Source organism: Colossoma macropomum, unplaced genomic scaffold (genome assembly GCF_904425465.1).
Source record: "Colossoma macropomum unplaced genomic scaffold, Colossoma_macropomum, whole genome shotgun sequence".
Lineage (NCBI taxonomy): Eukaryota > Metazoa > Chordata > Actinopteri > Characiformes > Serrasalmidae > Colossoma > Colossoma macropomum.
Window position 1 is genome coordinate 48,542,431 of NW_023494787.1, and position 22,329 is coordinate 48,564,759.

Sequence of the window (22,329 nt, forward strand, 5' to 3'; positions counted from 1 at the left end):
TTTCGTTAGCTGCTAGCTAGGTGAGACTGGTGTCTGTGTTGCTATGGTGACCAGCAGTCTGCGCTGATCTTCAGGGTTAAAGGGTGAATTAGCAGTTCTACATTAACTCCAGAGTTTAAGACCATTTATTGTTAAACTGTGTTGAACGATCAGCAGAGCTTTATTTTACTGTAAAGGAGGATTATTTTATTATTACCTACTAATCTAATTCTGCTGTGGAGCCACAACAGGGCAGTAACAGAGCCGCAGGTTGCCGACATCGTGAATTAACTTACTACTGATCATCATTTTGATGCTCATTCTTAAAAAAAGATGGTTCTTCAAGGGTTCTTTACTAAAGGAATGGTTAGATATAGAACCGTGAACACTCAGAGGCCTTTGCATGATTAAGGGATTCTTTGGATTAATGGAAAATGTGCATGAATGTGCTGTAGATGGTTCTACATAGAACCTTTTTGAAAAGGGTTCTGAATAGCACCCAGAAAGGTTCTACTGTTCCAGGCTTGACACCAAAACAGTAGAAGAACCTTTTTGGGTGCTATATAGAACCATTTTCAAAAACATTCTATATAGAACAACACATTCTCCATCAGTCTGAAGAACCCTTCATGATGCGACGAGCCCTTTAATCATGCAAAGGGTTCTTGGAGTGGTCACGGTTCCACATAGAGCCATTTACTTCTCTGAAGAACCCTTGAAGAACCATCTTTTTTTTAAAAGTGTAGGCCTTAAGGAAGGTGGGTTAGACCTGATGAAAACTTTGCTCTAAATGTAGCCACATGCTACAGTTATACACAGCCTCGTTTAAGCAGCCGGGTGGAGACATAGCAGAAAACAGCTGTGGATCAACAACTAATTTTCTACTTGAATAGAAATCACACACATCAAAAAAATGTCTGAATTTATGGTGTTCGCTGGTAACACTGGCTGTGTTCACATGCAAAGATTTTTGCCGATCTGATTGAATACATTCTGATTACAGATTCAGTCTGTGGTGTTTATTCTCACTCTACTCCACAATCTGATGGAAAATCTCTGTTTACATTCACACTACAAGTAATCAGATCCAAAATGATGAGCATGTGTAGAGAACCGCTTAGTGTGGACGTTACCATGACAGCGAGCATCACGTGAGTCCAGTCAGAGTGAGATGAGCAGCAGTGAGCAGCGCTTGTGTTTTTAACAGCTTTAAAATGACGTCAGACTCAGGAAAACGTCCTTCACATGTCCTTATTAAAGAAGGCCGAGAGGAAGACATCGTGTTCTGAGACACATAAGCTGGACGTCCGTCCCACCGCCGTCTTTTAAAGATCGGAGCATAAACTTCGTCTCCTCTGCAGACCAGTTTCTGCTCCGCCATGTTGAACGGTATAAACTTTCACTATGACGCGACGAACATGATCAGAACGGACTTAAACTTTCTGATAGGGAATGTAATCAGATACAGGTGTTTACACAGATATTATTCTTCTATTTAACGGATTATTTACAGGATTACCCACCTCGATCAGTCGGATAGAAACTGTATTCCGAATGGCCTCAATCAGACTAGACTATTCCGATTGAGCTACTAGTTGGATTAGTAACGGATTATTAGGCTGTGTGTCAACGTGGCTATTGACTGATTTTCTGATTAGCCTCTAGCAGGAGTTATCAGTTCTGGTTAATCTAAATACTTCTGTCCAATGACAGGCTGTTTTTTTTTCTTTTTTCCTTTATATTCAAAATTGTATATCAATTCCAAAATCTTATTCTCTGCTCATTTTGCTCTTGTGTTATTGTTTTGCTCCCCCGTGTTGTCCAGAGGAGTATGGGTTCCCCTTTTGAGTCTTGGTTCCTCTCGAGGTTTCTTCCTCTTGTTTTTAGGAAATTTTCTAGCCACTGTCACCATTGGTGATGCTTATGGGGACTTGGATTTTCAAGCAGTAAAGCTGCTTATGCCTGTTGTAAAAAGCACTATATAAATAAATTCATTATAAAAAGGGTTATTTGGAACAAAGCCACAGAAACAACATCATGAAAGAAACTTTCAGTTGATGTTTTTTATTGAAAGTCAACCTGAAAACCTGAAAATTAACCCTGTTAGTTCAAATCTCTAATATCAAGACAATCCGTCATGTATTAAAAAAAAAATCTTCCATCAAAAACTGATTCTAAAACGTATTCTGATTTTTCGATGATGTCACCATGCACCAATTGGCGGGGTGAAATAATATTAAAGCTGCACTATGTAAGATTTGAAGAGATACCTCTCTGGTGGAACATTTTGTAGTGTGGGTTGTGCTTTGGACCCTTTCCCTCAGCGGATAAATCTGATGATTGAAAGAGAACTCAGTTAAAACCTGGTGAAGGACGCGTCTTCAGAGGATGTGAGTGAATTATCTACTATTGTCATCATACACTGATCAGCCATAACATCAACACCACCACTTTGTTTCTACGCTCATTGTCCATTTTATTAGCTCCACTTACTATAAAGGTGCACTTTGTAGTTCTACAGTTACAGACTGTAGTCCATCTGTTTCTCTGATACTTTGTTAGCCCCCTTTTACCCTGTTCTTCAGTGGTCAGGACCCCCATGGACCCTCACAGAGCAGGTACTATTTGGGTGGTGGATCATTCTCAGCACTGCAGTAACACTGATGTGGTGGTGGTGTGTTAGTGTGTGTTGTGCTGGTGCAAGTGGATCAGACACAGCAGTGCTGCTGGAGTTTTAAACACTGTGTCCACTCACTGTCCACTCTATTAGACACTCCTACCTTGTCAGTCCACCTTGTAGATGTAAAGTCAGAGACGATAGCTCATCTGCTGCTGCACAGTTTGTGTTGGTCAACCTCTGGTCCTTCATCAGTGGTCCCAGGGCACTGCCCAGAGGACACTGTTGGCTGGATATTTTTGGTTGGTGGACTATTCTCAGTCCAGCAGTGACACTGAGGTGTTTAAAAACTCCAGCAGCACTGCTGTGTCTGATACACTCAGACCAGCGCAACACACATTAACACACCACCACCATGTCAGTGTTACTGCAGTGCTGAGAATGATCCACCACCCAAATAGTACCTGCTCTGTGATGGTCCATGGGGGTCCTGACCACTGAAGAACAGGGTAAAAGGGGGCTAACAAAGTATGCGGAGAAACAGATGGACTACAGTCTGTAACTGTAGAACTACAAAGTGCACCTATATAGTAAGTGGAGCTGATAAAATGGACAGTGAGCGTAGAAACAAGGAGGTGGTTTTAATGTTATGACTGATCGGTGTTACTTCATCAGTATAATGTTGGTTTTGAGGTCATTTGAGGCCTAAACATCAAGCTGGACCATCTTTTTGAGTCTGTGCGTGACGTACAGTAAAGACATACGACGTGGTGTAGAAAAACTACCAACCAACACCTCTGACTTTTAAATAATTGCTTTAGGGTTTAGAGGGCGACTCCCGCAAGTGCATGATTACGATATTCTAGCCTGTTTTTATTCTCCTGACTCAGTAATGACACTTCTTTCAGTTGTAACAAAACAATCTTACATAGTACAACTTCAGGGCACTGTGGTGAGTATAAAGACACCGTGAATATCTGTACTTTACTGGCTGTTAAAGTCTGAGTATGCATTGCAGTCGCCAATGCCAAAAGCAATTGCCAAGTCTCGCCACAAGATGGCAGCAGCGCACCAATTACATTAACACTCCTGCTGCTGTCCAGCGAGAAATGGGTCACTCAGGCAGGAATGCAGACTAAGATCTCTTCCAAATAAACACATGAGACAGCAAGACTGCACAGGCCACTGAGCCAGAAACAGAGCCCTGGAGACAGAACGAGTTTTAAGGCTCAGAGATGTTTTATTGTTTTTAGGTTTAGTTTTAATGACGATGTTGAAAAGCATATTTTTATATGTCTCAATACGACTTTTCATATGATTGCGTTATTATATTAGTCCCTGATGGCCCGGATTCTGCTCTGCACTGAATACTGTCACACTGCACTGAAGCTGTACCTCCTATATTGAACCATCTATTAATTTATTAGGGGTCCAAGCACCGTTGTACACAGTCTGTGGGGGCACTGTGGAGCAAAGAGTCCATAATTCCCGAGTCCTGAGTGGTCAGATTTTTTTTTCTAGATTTGAATAACTTTTGTACACTCTGTAGACAGACTAACTAGCTGTGTGTCACACATTTCTCAGTGGATGTTGCAAAATTTTCTACAATTAAGTCATTGTGACTTGGTTCTTTAGCTTCATCTACCAAACCTGAAGTAGGAATCCTGGGTGTGATCTTAGTAGCTTTAGTAGCTAAAGTAGCTTTTTTATCATTTGAGAAATATCGCTAAAATTCAGCCTTTTCTCTCTCAGAGCGACGTAGAGAAAATTGTTGATGCATTTATTATAAGCAGAGTTGATCACTGTAATGATCTTCTGACTGGACCTAAGAAAACAATACATCCCTTACAATTCATACAAAATGCATCAGCATCCTACCAAAAACAACACAGAGAGATCAGATCAGTCCGGATTTAAAAGAGCTGCACTGGCTGTCTGTATCATTCAGGATAGATTTTAAAGCTCTGCTACTAGTTTTTAAGCTCTAAATGATCTTAAAGCACCACTTACATCACAGAGTGTCTGTTTATGACCTTAGATCTGCAGATACTGACCTTCTGAACACCCCCTGTAAAATACAGAAAACGTGGAGAGACTCGTTCAGTTATTCTGCTTCTAAACTGTGGAGCTCAGTTCAGCTTTTATTAGACAGTCGAGCTCAGAGCTCACTTTTAAGAAGCATCTAAAAACGTCTCTCTTTAACTCAGCGTTTAATTAAAACTCTACAACTCCTGGTTTTTATCTTTTAATTTGATCTGATAAGATTTTTTGTATAACTATGTTTTATCACCTGTCTGTAAAGTACTTTGAGCTGCCACCGGCATGAAAAGTGCTATATAAAAAAAATATCATTATTATTATTATTATTATTATTACCACATTAAGTTACATAAAATTAGTTGACTGACTTTGGTAGTCCAAAAATGTCTAGGTTGAGGAGAGCTCTAAATTTTCAGCACTTTGTCCAGGGCTACGCTGAAGAAAGTGACATCTTACCAAGTGAAAACATCTTAAATGTAGACAATGTATTACAACAATTAATAGTTGAAACAACACTGTAAAAAATGGCTCATCAGACCAACCTAAAAAATGACTCCATGTAGTAATAAGAGGCTTGAACTAGTTTTATTTAAATAAAAAATTACACGGATTGAAATGTTCATTAAAAGTATTTATTTAGTTTGAATAAAACTCGCTGATTTACTTGTTACAACATGAAGTAATTTTTTTAGGTTGAATTGAGGAGCCATTTTTACAGTGAAGTCACATTATCTGCCAGAGGAATAAAATGACTTAAAACAAGAGAAAATATCTCAAAATAAGTTCAATTATCTTCTAATATTCTTACAATGATCTCAAAAAAATATTAGCTATACTGACTATAATAAATCTTTACTGATCAAATATTTTTTTACTTGCTTAGATGTCACTCTGGCACTGTAAAAATGGCTCATCAGATCAACCAAAAAAATTACGTTGTTAGTAACAAGCAATTGAACTATTTTTATTAAACTCAAAAATTGTTCATTCAAAGTTTTTATTTAGTTTGAATAAAACTAGTTAATTTATTTTTTTACCACATGAAGTATTTTTTTTAGGTTGAGCCACTTTTTACAGTGTGGCTGTGCAGTTGGTGCAGTTTAACTTCCGCTATAAGCAGTGAGGGCATAATGACATCCGCTGGTGTGACTAGTCCAGGGGTCTGCCCTGTTGTGGCTCCACAGCTGAATTAGATTTGTAGGTAAAAATAAAATAATCCTCCTTTACAGTAAAATAAAGCTCTGCTGATCGTTCAACACAGTTTAACAATAAATGGTCTTAAACTCTGGAGTTAATGTAGAACTGCTGATTCAGCCTTTAACCCTGAAGATCAGTGCAGACTGCTGGTCACCAAAGCAACACAGACAATCTCGCCTAGCTAGTAACTAACGAAAAGGGAAAGAGAAAGATTTAAGATGGACATCGATAATTTGAAGACAAATGGACTTATTTGTGTTTATAATCAGTCCAGCTGGTTTCCTGATACGTTTAATCTGCAGTGAGAAACTGACAAACCCTAAAAAGTCATGAAGCTGAAGTCACTTCTCATTCACCAGCTTCTCGTTTGAATTCTCCTGTTCCACCTTGTGCAAATGTCCTTGCCTATACTAGAACATCAGCACATACTGAGACACATTTACAGTCAAGATGGTACAATGGACATAAAGTGTTGAGGCTCCCAAGGTGGTTAGATTTTTGTTGAAAGGACAAAATGGCTCTTCTTTACATTTGGGTTGCTGACCCCTGGCCTAGTCGGTACACATCAGCCATTATTCATCAGTTGCGTTGAAATGAGTGCAGATTTGAATGTCCTGAACGTTGCACAGACTATACCGCGTCTGATTCAGGAAACTGTCGTATGACGACAGTGATTTGAGAGATGAATCAGCTGTAGTGCATGAAAACAAGCATACAAGTATCTTTATTTACTTTCTGAAGCTCTTCTAATGTGTAGAACCGATTTAGCAGATTCTGCAAAAATCTCCTGTAGAAAGTCTTTGGCTCTTATTCACCAGAGCTGCATACCATCAAATCTGATTAGAAAATGAGCGCAAATTTCACAGGCGTTTCTTATTCATCGTCTACATCTTATCTGTACGATCAAACTCACATCTGGTAGAAGTGCCTGTAGATTTGAGCGTAATAGTTTAACAACCTGAAAATAATGCCTGTTTCATGGTTAACTTACCAAAACTGTGATCTGTATCATCTGTAATAACCAATAATATAACGATAGAAAATAATAGTAATGCTTATATAATTTGTGCACATGACAGTCCTCATTCTGGGCCTCATTCATCAATATCTCTCTAAGGTTTTTCTTAAATTTGTTCTTGAGGTCCTCAGAAACACTTAAATCGCAGAACTGTTCTCGCCTTGGTGCTCTTGAGTGTGTGTCGATTCTGGTCTTACCTAAGAACAAATCCCAAATAAGAAAACACTGGTGAAGGTCGGATAACATAAACAACATTATAACGTTTGTGGGATTTATGGACAAGAACAGTTCATTTATTTCTGCATGTCCATCTATTTATCCCTTAAAAGGAGAGTTTTTGTTGCTGTATCTTTAAGACTGATGTATGTAAATAATGTATTGTGCCTCATTCAAAAAGCAGTCCAGGCTGGAACACTCCATATACCTTCAATGTGAATGGGCAGGGCTAAACTTCTGTCGGCTGAATAGTGAGATATGTGTGAATATGTAAAAAGACTGCGCCGGGAAACAGTGCAACAATTCAAGAATAAGGTTTCTCAACATAAAAGAGCAAAGAACTTGTGGATTTCAGCATCTATACTACATAATATCATTAAAAGATTCAGAGAATCTGGAGAAATCTCTGTATGTAAGGGACAAGGACAAAAACCAGTATTTGCTGGCTGTGATCTTCAGGCCCCCAGATGGCACTGCATTAAAAACAGACATGATTCTGTAGTGGAAATCACTGCATGGGCTCGGAAACACTTCTGAAAACCACTGTCTGTGAAAACAGTTCATCACTGCATCCACAAACGTAAGTTAAAACTCTAAAACGTAAAGAAGAAACCAAACATAAACAGGATCCAGAAACGCTGCCACCTTCTCTGGGTCCAAGCTCATTTAAAATGGACTGAGGGGAAGTGGAAAAGTGTCCTGTGGTCTGAAAAAATAATATTTGAAATTCTTTTTGGAAATCATGGTCGCTGTGTCCTCCAGGCTAAAGACCACTCAGCTTTTTATCAGTGCACAGTTCAAAAGCCAGTATTCATGATGGTATAGAGGTGCATTAGTGCGCATGGCATGGGTGACGTGCACATCTGTGAAGGCACCATTAATGCTGAATGATATATACATGTTTTGGCAGCATATGCTGCCATCCAGACAACGTCTTTTTCAGGGAGATTATTGATTGATTATTTCAGCAAGACAACGACAAACCACATTATGCATGTATTACAGCAGCATTGCTCTGTATTTAAAGAGTCCCAGTGCTAAACTAACCAGCCTGCAGTCCAGATCTGTCACCACTGAAAACATTTGGTGCATTATAAAATGAAAAATCTGACAAATAAAACCCTGAACTGTTGAGCAGCTGAAATCCTGTATGAAACAAGAACAGGGAAACATTTCACTTTCTAATCTACAGCAGTGTCTCCTCAGTTCCCAAACACTTACAGAGTGGTAAAGAGGCCCCCGTCCCAACTTTTTTGAAACATGTTGCTGGCACCAAGTTCAAAAAGAACATATAGTTTTCTAAACACAATAAAATGTCTCAGTTTCAACATTTGATATGTTGTCTTTGTAGTATTTTAATTAAATGATTTGCACATCACTGCATTCAGTTTTTATTAGCATTTTGCACAGCGTCCCAACTTCTTTGGAAACAGGGTTGTACTTAATTTGTTAGCTTTTCCAGATGAACGTGAATTCTATTAGCCTTAAATGTGACTATAAAAGGGGAAATCCACCAATTTTTCAAAATTTCTACGTCATTCAATCAGAGTGGTTTGGTGTGAAATCGTTCATTGTAGAGACGTCTACAACACAAATATACTTGTGCAAATGTTCTGGTCCAACTGAATTTGTTGTTGATATTCTAATTAAAGATTACACATCCTCTACAGAGAACAGACTACTGCACATTTTAACGCACAATTACTGTTAGTTTGCTGGAAGCAAAACCCATAAAATGTGGACTGTGCAAAAGTTATGGCACATTTAATGTTATCTTGTCTTTCTGTTAAATTAAGCAATTAAATAGACATTGTGCACTAAATCTCGGAGAAAATTGCCATATTTAAGTGTGTTCTCTGTAGAGAGTTATTTTTACTTAGAAAATCAACAAAATGTATTTTGACTTTTTGCACGCTTTTTAATTCACTATCTAAAACCAACAGTGAACCTACGCGTGTCTCCTGAGTTTATATATGTAATGTTGATGAGTGGAAAATCTGAAAAAAATACGTTTTCTTTGGTGTGTATTTGCCTTAAAAAGCCCTGCATGTATCCATCCACCACTAACAGATTTTATACAGCTGAATTTTTATATGAATTTGTAACCATTTTATGTAGTAACTTTCTGTGAGGGAGCCTTTAGAGGTGGACGTCTGGTTCCTATCACCACCACTGCAGACAACTCTCTCCAAGTGGACTGTTTCACATCTTAACCATTTAATTATGCGGAAATTTAGAAAAATCGGTGGCGTTCCAAAGAGTGTAGAGCAAGACAGCGATGCTGCCCATCTCCAGAGTCATTTGTCATTTGAGTTTATATACTTGATATAATAAATCTGATTTTATTAGAAGACCTCAGCAATTAGGACAAAGGACAAATAGAGCACGTCCTCGAGGCATTTCTCAAAACCACCTTTATTCTCAGAGCCAGTTCATATTAAATACAAACACCATCAACAACACCATCACCATGACCATCCTCATCTTCATCGATTCTCTCACTGTTATTTTACAATCATCATCACAGTCATCATTCAGATCCAGGATTATGTTCTTTAGTGCAACTTCTCTTTTCTTCCAGGGTACCCAAATCACAGCACGGTCCAAACGCTTAATCCTATTTAATCCTCGGCTTCACTGTCTCACAGCGGCCTTGTGCAACACGGAACAAATTTGGTTTGAAAAAAAAAAAAAATCAGCCTTTTAAGAACCGATTGACATTCAAACCACACTCGCACCCCTCCCTCGCTCATGTCCGGGGGGTGGGGTGGGGGGGGGGATCATGGCTGGGGGCACCATGGAGCTGCAGGTTCATGAGCCGACAGATTGAAGTCAAGTTAAAATGGAGTTAAACCCAAAAGCGACTTCGTCCAGCTCGAGCCCACTGACCAAATGTGCCAGGCTCACTGTGTACATCTCTCAGATCCACATCATATCAAATAGAATTTGTTGGCTAGACAATAAGACACATAAAATAAACACAAAAAAAGCATTCTCTGAGATTTTTTCGGGGTTGAAGGAAGGAGGAAAGGCCTGGATTGCTCTGCTGCGGGCTTGGCTCGGCGGGGCCCTTCGTCCAGTATAAATTCGATGCTGAAGGACCGTTTTTTTTTTGTTTTTCGGGAATGGCGGGAAGTAACACTGGAAAGAGTTCATGAATGACCCTGTGTGATTCTGTTAGAAACTGGAGAAACAAGCTTTATTTCACTGTCTGTTAAAATGGCAAAATGTTTCATCATATGCAAACAAACATCTGTAAAAAATATCTGCAGTCTGAAAATATACAACCTTTTTTTTTAAACTCCTCCTTTATACTGTAAAATAATTTTTTTACTGTAGTGCGTGCTTGTTTATTTCTTTTGTTGTTGTTGAAGTCACTGTAACTCGGTAAAGTGGACAAATCTCTCCTGAAGCATGGCTATTCCGAGAGGCGGCACGACCTCCCACCTAATACCTGACCTTAATGCATGTGGCGGTCAGCTGCGGCTCCCCTTCCTGCATTCTCCAACTCTCTCTTTCTCTTTTTGTCTCTCTCTCTCTCTCTCTCTCTATCTCTCTCTCTCTCTCTATCTCTCTCTCTCTCTGTCTCTCTCGCTCTCTCTCTCTCCTCACACGCTGATTGTCTGTGCATTTAGTCTGAGTCTGTGCTTTGTGTGCATGTAATCCTAAATAAGTCTATTGCTTACGAAAGGCATCACTTTTACAGAGAACACAAGCTTGAGGCAAAGTGTTGTGGTTGTTGTTTTGTAGACCAACAAAAATGACCAGTCGTTGTATAGAACGTACAGAGAGGTATGTGACGTGAGAAATGTTTCGCAGTACAATACGTTAGAGGATGATGTCGCAAGGAAGGAAAAAACAAAAAAAAGAAAAAACATGACAACAAATAAACTAAACAAAAAAACAAACAAACGAAAAACAGACAAACTGAAAGTGGAACTCCTCGACATCTCCTCGAGGTCACGTTGTGTTACGAAGCGGCGGACCGTTCTTGCCTTGCCACGGACCCCGCCGCTCACCGCTGCAAATGCTTCTATGTTTGTATGCGTGCGTAAGACCCCCGTTTACACCTGGTCGTTTCATGTGACTTTTATCTGGCCTGGAACCAGATTTGAACCACTTGGTAATTAAATGTGTCTCCAGTTAGTCAGACTGCGTAAAATGCAAATTAGCTGTCTGCAAAGTAATGACTGACACGTCTCTCGGCCAATCAGAGTCGTCTCTGGATGCTACAGAACTCATCAAAATGATCCTGCAGTGAGAACGTCTGTGGCAGTAAATCAGTCAGAATTGGTGGAAACACTGTCCTGATTATCTGGAGGGTGGAGCCGTTTTTATTTCACTCCTGAAGCAGAAAATGTTTCATATTAAACCAAACTCACAGCTTAATGTTAAAACTATTAAAGGGCAATTCCACTGATTTTTAAATTTTATGCATAATTAAATAGTTAAGTTGTAAACAAAGTCATTCAAAGTGGTTTGGTGTGAAACGCTCTGTTCTAGAGTCTGAATTGTTCAGAGTGGTGGTGATAGGAACCAGACGTCCACCTCTAAAAGCTCCCTCACAGAAAGTTACTACACTGAATACTCTGAAACCTTGTTTTATGACAGTTTAAGCCATTTTTGACCAAAAATGTATTTATAAAATCCATTTATGGTGAACGAATACATGCAAAGCAAAAAAGAAAACTTTTTTCCAGATTTATCACTATTTTTCCATCATCAACATTACATATAAAAGCTCAGAAGACTCGTGTCGGTTCACTGGTGGTTTTGGATAGTAAATAAAATGTTTATATATACAAAGAACAATTTCACCTCAAAGCAATCTGAATGGCTTTGCTTACATCTCGACCCTGAATAGTAGAGAAAGTTTGAAACATGAGTGACAACCTCAACACCACTGAATGTGTTTGATTACTTCAGAAAATGATCAACCAACTTCTAAGACTGAACTTTGGAGGTGTGGAAAAAATATCCCTGCAGGTTTCTTTGAACTGAAACTGAAAGTCTCCTGAAAGGAATGGAAGCCAAATGGTGTAATTTTCTATTAAATAAATTTGATGCTAAAAACATGAAGAACTTGGAAATGATCTACGAAAATGAAATAAGGTGATTTTCAGACTTTTGCACAGTCCTGGTACTCATGAAACGGCCAGGTGTAAACAGGGTCTAACTGTGTGTGTGTGTGTGTGTGTGTGGATCACCCAAACGGCTGATTCTGAGGTTGACTGACAGGTCTGACAGAGGTATAAGTAGGCAAACTCATAGCACCATCAAAGTCCGAGCGGAGGCGTCGCCTTATCTATCTCACCAAAATATGACACAGTAAAACGTGTAAGAGTTCCTATGAGAGCGGACAGACAGTCACAGGTGGGCGATCTGAGGATGGATGGTTACAGAACAGAGAGGTTTATGGGGGAGCGCGAGCTCTAGGCTCGAGAATCATCATTTCTTTTGGCACCTAAACAGTGGCATTGTTCAGCGGAAGTGATTCCGATGGGTTCGCTCTAAGCGCTTTTCGCCCACGTTCTCTGTAGCAAAGGTTTACGGACGTCGCCTCTAAACGCTGCCGCGCTCCGACGCAGCTCGTGAACAGTGCTTGAGAACTCTATTGTCTTTGCGTGTGGAAACTTGCGTGTGTAAGTTTCGCAGAAAACGATTTTCTTTTAGAGTTTTGAAGACGATTAAGGAACAGAGGCTTATCTCCTTTGTAGGCTTGTACTGTTTTTTTTTGTTTTTTTTTGTTTTAACTCTCTTTTTTTCTTTTTCCAAAAGCTTCTACGTGATGAGGAATGTTGCATGATACAAATGCATAGATCATACAACGGGGTGAGCGACAGTGACTGGGAGATATAATCACTCATAAAATAACTGTACAACAACAAAAATACGCCTAGAGTAACTGAAAATGAGAAACATTTACAAAAAAAGAGAGAGAAGGAGAGAGAAAAAAAGGAGAGAGAGACAGAGAAAAAGAAAACTCAGGAAAACGGAACAAAACAGAAAAAAAAAATAAACTAAAAAAAGTAACGCTATTCACATGTACCCGCATCGTAAAAGGAATGGTCCGTCCAGAAACTAGGCCCGAGAACTACTTCTATATCTATGGAATGAATTGACACTCAGTAGTGACAGGACAGAGTTTGTTTAACGTGTCCGCAGAGGGCAAAAGGGGGTGTGGTTAAGCGCCATTGGTGTGTGTTGGGGGAGGGGCGTGTCAGTGGGCGGGGCCCGACCCGATCGGTCGGCTGAGGCCCGGCGCTCCGTCAGTCCTCGAACACCTCCAGGAAGAGAGGGGGAAAGAGCTCAGTGGGGCATTCCACCTTCATGTGCAGGAAGCGGCTGGCGTGGCAGGCCCCGATCATGCGCAGGTCCGTCACCTTCATCAGCAGCTTGGGCCAGAAGTGCGCCACCTTGTGCTTGCGGTAGTTGATGTAATGTTCAAAGGCCAGCAGAAACTCCTCCTGGCAGCGCTCGATCCTCTCCACGCTCGTCAGGCCCGGACGATCTGAGGAGAAGGGACCAAAAGATGAACAGATCCGACAAAGCAGGAAAACATACAGCCCTCTAATTATTGAGTTCAGGTGTTTTAGCCACACCCATCACTCACAGGGGCATGAAATTATGCACATAGCCATGTAATCTCCATACACAAACACTGGCAGTGGAATGGGTCATACTGACTTTACAGTTCATGAAATTTCTGTCCTGCTAGATCTGCCCCGGCCAACTGTAAGTGCTATTATTGTGAAATGGAAGCAACAACAGCTCAACTATGAAGCGGTAGACCCCACAAACTGGGTTTCCATGTACACAAGCCTGAGATCACCATGCGCAATACCAAGCGTCGGCTAGAGTGGTGTAAAGCGCACATCTACTGGATTCTGGAGCAATAGAAACGTTCTCTGAAGCGATGAATCACACTTCACTATCTGGCAGTCTGACGAATCTGGCAGATGCCAGGAGAGCGCCACCAACTGGAATGTACTCTAAGCCTGGGGTCATCAAATAGTGGCCCATGGGTGAAATATGACTGCGAGCAAGTTAGCCTCACTCTCCAAAACCATATTTATTTCTATAAATGACAGGCTATGATATTTCCATTAATTTAATTAATTGAACATTTCTCATATATTCGTTCGAACAGTCGTGGGCTGGAGGTTAGAGAACCAGCCTTGTGATTGGAAGGTCGCCCGTTTGATCCCTTGAGCTGACAGTAGGCAACTGAAGTGCCCTTGAGCAAGACACCTAACCCCCAACTGCTCTCCGGCCGCCATGGATAGGGCTGCCCATCGCTCTGGGCAAGTGTGCTCACTGCCCCCTAGTGTGTGTGTTCATTAGTGTGTGTATGTGGGTGTTTCACTGCACAGATGGGTTAAATGCGGAGGTCAAATTCCTCTGTGTGCAAACACAGTCGGCCAATGGTTCTAAACTAATTAGAACATTTCTACTGTTTTATTATTTTTACTCTATTCTATTAATATCAGAGCTTTTCTTTTATGTTCTTTTAAAATGTATTGTTTAATTTTTTTCCCGGACTTCATTCTTGCCTCCAGCATATTTCAAAACAAGGGTGTTTTCCACTGCACACAAAATGATAATTTTGGAACCAGAAAACTGGAACTGTGTGTTTTCCACTGGTCATCAGTTCAGTACTAAAGCAGCTTACAGTTTATGGTGTTTATTACCTGCTCGTGATTCGTACCAACAAGGCCTAACTGGGCTTGAAGGTGTCTGTCCCTGTGTTTGGTAACGCAGCGGAATCCAAAGATAATTTGGCAAAATATTTACTCTTCCAGGTGAAGACTGATCACGTTGTATAGAGTTGGCTGGTGACATTAGCCAGTAAAGAAGCTAACATTTATGCTAGTCTCCACTGAATGAGTGTTTTTGCTCACATTTTCACACTCGACTGAGAAAAACTGAAGCTTAGCTTCGCTCTCCACATGAGTCTCTGTAAACATGGACACTTTATGTCAGACAATAAGTTAAGCTAGCATGCAAAGTAGCCAAATAAGCTAGGCAATTTAATTAATTAGCCAAATTAGATGCTTTAGAGTGGCATAAAACTGTCAAAAAGACAATTACCTTGTTAATCTTGGTTATTATGGAGGTACCAGCTGTGAAAAATGAACTAGAACTAGAAACTGGTTCATGTTTGGGTCTGTTCCTGTTTCTAAACAGTGGAAAAACACCCAAAGTTGCATCAATGGTTATAAGCTTCTATTACCCGTTAGCTACAACAGCCTCACAGCTCCAGTCTTGGCTGGCTGACTGTATGGGCTGAAGGCTGCGTAAATATGATCTTTCACTGAACCATTTCTTTACGAAAGTAAAGTATCTATTCTGTGTAATATCAGTGTTTGAGACACTAATATGAAAGATACAGGCCGGCCTTCCACCCAGGCTAGTAATTAATACTCGATTAATGCCCAGCAAATCACTTTATAGTTGTTGATCGGGTTCTACTGGGTGCCACATGGAACAATCTGTCTGTATTGACATTAATCAATAGCAGTTTTAGGGCCTGACCGTGAGGGAGAGATGGACACCGCAGTCTTTAACTATTGATCGTGATTATCACAGCTGAACTTTAATCCCATTCTAATCAAGTCATTGAGCGATTTCCCTTGAGTAGCCTGTGTAATCCAGCGTAATCGCCGGCAGAAGGATCTGCTACAGCTGGCCTGAGGCTTCTTAAACAGACTTCTGGTGCAAGTAAACGGAGGAGCAGGGATTACTCGCCCTCGGCCGGGGAAATGGAGACACTGTAGCCCTTACTTACTGTCCAGCACAGAGTACTGCACGTCGGAGAAAATGCTCTGTTTTTATTTAAAAACTAACATTAGAATAAATACAAATAAACATTATTAAGTGATATAATCCACTGTGATTTATACGGGTCAGCGTGTTAGATAACCATCTCCAAAGCTCTCCTCGAGGAAGTCCAGTACTTATCAGTGGTGGAAGAAGCTTTCTGAAGCAAAACACAAATCTAAAACACCTAAATGTGATTTTTGGAAGTTACATGCATGTTTTCACTTGAGGGCAGTCTCTAATATCTTGACATAAAGACTGAATTTGTTCAATATGCACAGTTGTATGCAAAATTTTGAACACCTCTGGTAAAATGACACGTTTTGTCGATTTGAGTATAAATAAGTTACACACTCCTCTACAGAGAACTCACTACTGCACATCTTAATAAAGAATTATTGTTTATTTCTTTAATTTAACATTTATTTTTTCCAGTATGTTCAATTAAGTAAATAAACAGTAATTGTGTATTTCAAATGTGCAGAAGTGTGTTCACTGTAGAGGATGTGTTAACGTATTGTCACTTACAATACAGAGAGTAGGTGACACACAAAGAGAGAGAAGATATCTTATAAACATCTAATAATAATACTACTACTACTAATAATAATTATTATTATTACAATAACAACAGTAATCATAGAGCAATCTATAATACTAGTTGAGCTGCACCCAGCATTAACCACAACAACAACAACAAACAACAACAACAACAACAATAATAATAATAATAATAATAATAATAATAATAATAATAAAAGTAACAAAAATAATCACATTTACAACAGTAATTATAGAGCTATAATCCATAATACTAGTTCAGGTGCACCTACCATTAACCACAACAACAACAACAACAACAACAACAACAACAATAACAATAATAATAATAATAATATTAAAGAACTTTACAGAAATGTTACCAAGCTGTTCCACGCAGCAATAGTTTTGCCTGTAGCTCCTTGAAGCCTGGCACAGGTTCTTTCATGTATTAGCAATAAACAAAGTAGCAAAACATTTGACCATTCAATCTGACCAGGACTGCTCATGACTGTTATTTTTAATTTTATGATTACATTTTAATTTTGCTTCATTATATCCTTTGTATACAAAAATGAAAAGTGAAATATTCACTATTTATGTTCTGTATGAAAGAAATGAATGAACCTAGTCATTATAGTTTGATCATAACAATCATAACTCGAAATGTGACTATTAGAGAACAGCAGCTGGTTCATATTAGTGGCTCTGGCCTCGTTGGCTCACTTTGATGCGCCTGAAAACACTGTTTTGACCCCAACGTCACAAATTATTTACGATTTCACCGACCACAAGTGTCTACAGTTACCATACAATGCCTCTGCTAAGCGGTTCTTGCAATGTGGGCGCTGTGATGACTAAAAGATGACCAGGGAACAAAAATCTGTAAAATCAGCCAGAAATCACACATAATTTAAGCATAACTATTATTGCTGCTGCGAACCAACAGCTCATAAATTCATCAACCTTTTTGTTCAATGACTAGTCTCTAATGTCCGGTGCTTAATGGTTGTAAAGCTGTATAGTTATTGTATATTGTGTATATTGAACAGAAGAGTTAACTGTATAATGTTAGCATAGTTTGTCTGTATTTATTGTATTTATGTGTTTATTGTATTAGAATAAGTGACCCTTATTAGCCCCACAAGGGGGAAATTTCACCTCCGCATTTTAACCCATCCGTGCAGTGAAACACCACATACACACTAGTGAACACACACTAGGGGGCAGTGAGCACACTTGCCCAGAGCGGTGGGCAGGCCTATCCACGGCACTTGGGGGTTAGGTGTCTTGCTCAAGGGCACTTCAGTCACATACTGTCGGCTCAGGGGATCGAACCGGCGACCTTCCGCTCACAGGGCTGGTTCCCTAGCCTCCAGCCCAGGACTGCCCCTAAATTGTCAGGGGAGAGTGCGAATGCAGTCCCCCCACTACCAGAAATTATTCAGTTGAGATTCCCACATTTGGGGAATTTGTGCAGTGCCCGAGCCTCGCCCTGGTGAACCACCTTCATGATCATGGTGTCACCCCTGCCAGGTAAGTATTGTATTGTCCATCTGCTGCTGTTCTATGCTAAAAGTAGCACTGTGTCCTGGAGAAACTACATTTCGTTCCTCTCCTCATTATGATGAGAAGAATGTCTTTCACACAATTATTAATTCTGCAGAGCTGGCTGGACTCAGCATGGCACTCACCTGAGGAGAGCAGAATGACCGCTTGCAGAAGCGCCACCTCTGAGTCATCCAGGTTAAAGGAGGAGAGGGACACGCCCAGGTCGAAGATGGCATCTGAGACCACGCCCAGACCACCGTTCTTGAGCTGCCCGCGCGTGACCGCCATCTCTCCGTTCAACGTGAGCGTCTCGCTCTCCGGGTCGTAGCGCACGGCCGCGCGCAGAGACATGATCTCCATGCAGCAGCCCTTCAGCAGGATGATCTGATCTTCACAAGGCAGCTAGAACACAAATATGAACCTCACTTTAACACATTTAATAATTCCACTGACAAACTGCCTGCAAAATTAGACGGTTAAGATGTAAACAAAGTCATTCAGAGTGGTCTGAGCCAGAAATGTTCACAGTGGTGGTGATAGGAACCAGACGTCCACCACTAAAAGCTCCCTCACAGAAAGTTACTACATGAAATGGTTCTGAATTCACTGCCTGATGACTGAGAAGTTGATCATTTTACACAGGTAGGTGAAGGTAGTGTTAGGAGTCTTGCCCAAGGACTCTTTTTGGTATAGTGTAGGGTGCTTGGCCAGATGGGGGATCGAACCCCAGACTACAGTGCAGAAGGCAGAGGCGTTACCCACTACACTATACCAACCTCTACAAACTCCATTAAAGGTGGAGGGATACATGCAAGATGTTGTAAGGCAAAAGAAAACTTATCTTTTCAGATTTTCCACAATTTCATATTTCATATTAAAAGCTCAGAAGACTCGTGTAGGTTCACTGCTGGTTTTGGATAGTAAATAAAATGTCTGTATATGTGTTGTAGTCATAGTGACTCCTGGTTCCTATCACCACCACTGTAAAGACATCAGAACCATTTCACACCAAACTCACTCTGAATGACTCTGTTTACATCTGAACTATTTATTTATGCTGAATTTTGGAAAATATTGGTGGAATTCCCCTTTAAAAGTAAAAATAATCCAAATAGGCCAGCTGTCATCAATCCTGCTCATGGAGATCAACCTTCCATGCTGAGTTTAGTTCTAACCTTAATCCACCACACCTGGTTCAGCTAATGACTGTGCTCAGAAGTCCATGATTCGCTGGAAATTGAACAGGAAGGCAGATCTTTAGGAGAACGATTATCACAATTAACCAAAGCTAATTAACCAAAAGTCAGTGTTTTCTGTAAACATAGTCTTTACCAAGGTTATTTATGCCTGTATTTAATATCTATATACACTATATGTCCAAAAGCTTGTAGACACCATGCTCTTCTGGTATTATTTCCCCCTTTGCTGCAGTAACAGCCTCTACTCTTCTGGGAAGGCTTTACACTAGATGTTGGAACATTGCTGTGAGGATTTGATTGAGTATTAGTGAGGTCAGGTACTGATGTTGGATGGTCAGTTCTGGATCACTCCAACTCATCCCAAAGGTACTGGATGGAGCTCCGTCACTCCAGATAACACAGTCCCACTGCTCTACAGCCCAGTGCTGAGGGGCTTTATACCCCTTTAGCTGACGGGCAGGGTGACCGTAGGCTGTTCCAGTGTGTCCCATTCCATGGGCACAATTGAACGCCTGAGTCAGTAATGGGAGCACTCTAAAGTATCTGAATTCACTCATTAGAACGAGACACTTTGGACATACAGTGCATTACATTAAATCAAATATGGGTTATTATACTGGAATCTAGTTGATTAAACTATAGGGCCAATCTTAACATTCAGATTGTTCGCTTTCTTTGTCTGCCACTGTTAAACTTCCAAAACCATGACTGCTAGAAATGCTAGAGGGCGCTGGAGAGCGTGTCAACAGTGAGTGGAATTGAATGGAGCTAAACACAATAAATTTAGCCTGTTTCTATCCATTAATGTGGGAACTTCCTATAATTTTGGGAAGTAGAAGAATTTATTCCATTAAAAAATCAGATGCTTTTCTACAGCAAAAAGATTTTGAGTAGTAATTAAAAAGTAAATGCTAACATTACTGCTACTGAGTGCTGATTGGTTAGCATTACTGCTACTGAGTTTTGGTTGGTTGGCATTACTGCTGCCGAGTGCTGATTGGTTAGCATTACTGCTACTGAGTGCTGATTGGTTAGCATTACTGCTACTGAGTGCTGATTGGTTAGCATTACTGCTGCTGAGTGCTGATTGGTTAGCATTACTGCTACTAAGCGCTGATTGGTTAGCATTGCTACTAATGAGTGCTGACTGGTTAGTATTACTACTACTGATTGCTGATTGGTTAGCATTACTGCTATTATTTGCTGATTGGCTGTTATTACTGATATTGAGTGATTATTGGTTGGCATTACTGCTGCTGAGTGCTGATTGGTTAGCATTACTGATATTGAGTGCTGATTGGTTGGCATTACTGATATTGAGTGCTGATTGGTTGGCATTACTGCTACTGAGTGCTGACCACCCTTCACCTTTTAACGATGCAACAAGTTCTTTAAATGCTCATGGTTCTGTACTCAGCTATTTTCTTTACTAAAGAACCCTTGAAGAACCATCATATTAAGTGTGTACATGAGACACTGTTAGAAGTGCAGCAGTGTTGGAATATTTAATGCTGCTCTGTATAAAATTGATTAAGCATTTCCGAATGGCAATTTTGCACAGAAGCTCAATTGAAATGTATTGATTCTGGACTCGCTCTGGAGCGCCCTCTAGTGTCTGACCAACCTGGAACACATTCCTACTGGTTTCTCTTCACTAGAAACCCTCTGGACTTACCTCACAGAACATAGGCAGCTTTTTGGCGAAGTCCACCACTCGGGTGATGGCGGGGGTGATAATTTTTGTAAACTGACTGAAGGCTTCTATGTCCACCTTACTCCCCTCCGGCGCGTTGACGATCGGCCCCTGACCGATGTCTTCAGGCTGCAACGACAGGAAGAGGGAGGTGCGGGGCGCTTAGCAACGGCGTGACTGGCGGCTAGAAGACATTAACCAAGTCGAAGGTGTGACACAGCAAATCCTCATTCCCCTCTAAAAGCATGAGAAAGGCCACAGAGTTACAGCGAGACACATTCCAAAAAACAGAGTGGAGTGAGTCCATGGTGCCCAGTTATTGAGAGGAAAAGGAGGAGAAGAAGGAAACTTAAACGATAGGACGAATCGAGGAAGCGGAGCAGAGAAGCCTTTGTCGTTTAGAGATCTCTCTCTGCCGGTGAAGTCATTGACTAGGGTTATTCACTGAGGTTGTACTGAGATTGCTATCCCCCCTATTTTTTAAGTTTACCTTTAGATAATAAAAGCACTTAATGCCCTTCTGACCAGAAATAAAGTGATGTGAAAGATGAAGCGTGGAAGAGACCAGACTGAGGAAAGGGAAGACAGGGGTGCTGAGTACAGCGCAAAACCCAGCCTCAGACCTCCTTCTTTCTCTCTCTCTATCTCTCTATCTTTTTTTTTATTATTTAGTTTAAGCTTTTTCTGCTGTTTTGTTTGTCTTCAGTCTCAAAGTGCTGAGTGCAGCTATCCCTTAAGCTTTCCTCTCCTGTGTACACCTTCAGTCTGATACAGCGAGCAGAGCGCTACACAAACACGGCAAACAGACGCTTCAAGCAGTCAGCATGTCAATCTATCCACAAATAAATAAATAAATAAATGAAAATAAACAAATCAATGAATTAATTAATAAATAATGACAGAACGGAAGCAGCTGACAATTTCAGAGAGCGGTTTTTGGGGTAAATTAGAAAACAAAACAAAATTAAAAACTCAAATGGATTTGGTCTACTGGTTCTTACCTTGGTTTCCTTCACCCCCACTGCACTCTGGTCAGAAGTATAGAATAAATTACAAGTTATTTCATTAAGTAGCATTGCTTCCTCGACCTGTTGGGCAATCAACAGGGATCGTGAAGTTTCAATGAAGAACCCGAGTCAAGCCAACTAAAAAAAAACAAGTTGAAACTGAGGACAGATGAGACAGTGCAGACAGAAACAAAGTGAGATCATGAGCATGCGTGGCGTTTCCATGGAGCTGAGTGGATCCAATCACGGACGCGAAGAAACTACAGTACTGGCAGAAGTCCGAGAGACCACCCCTTCCAGTCAAAACAACCTTTATGTACGACTTACTCATTTGTCAGGAAATATTTCTAAAGAGATCAGATAGAAGATCATCTAACTAACATCTAAGTCAGACGAAACAGCACTGTTTTTGGTTGGATCCTACACTATACCAATCAGAGTCCTTGGGCAAG

At 40.5% G+C, this 22,329-nt stretch overlaps 1 protein-coding gene and 1 pseudogene across 5 annotated transcripts in view; both read right to left on the minus strand.

Annotated features, from left to right (window-relative positions):
* Positions 1-12,792: 12,792 nt before the first annotated feature.
* Positions 12,793-22,329, minus strand: part of thrb (thyroid hormone receptor beta) — a 224,827-nt gene continuing 215,290 nt past the window's right edge. For 4 of the 5 annotated variants that reach the window (XM_036567669.1, XM_036567670.1, XM_036567671.1 and 1 more), the window contains 4 exons: positions 21,872-21,898; positions 20,853-20,999; positions 18,122-18,380; positions 12,793-13,578 (listed from right to left, as the gene is read on the minus strand). In XM_036567669.1, the coding sequence (XP_036423562.1) occupies positions 13,337-13,578; positions 18,122-18,380; positions 20,853-20,999; positions 21,872-21,898 (675 nt within the window). In that variant the 3' untranslated portion in view covers positions 12,793-13,336. The remainder of the gene's footprint in view (positions 13,579-18,121; positions 18,381-20,852; positions 21,000-21,871; positions 21,899-22,329) is intronic. The other variant, XM_036567673.1, reaches the window with a different exon arrangement.
* On the minus strand, positions 17,829-17,971 carry LOC118806250 (annotated as a pseudogene).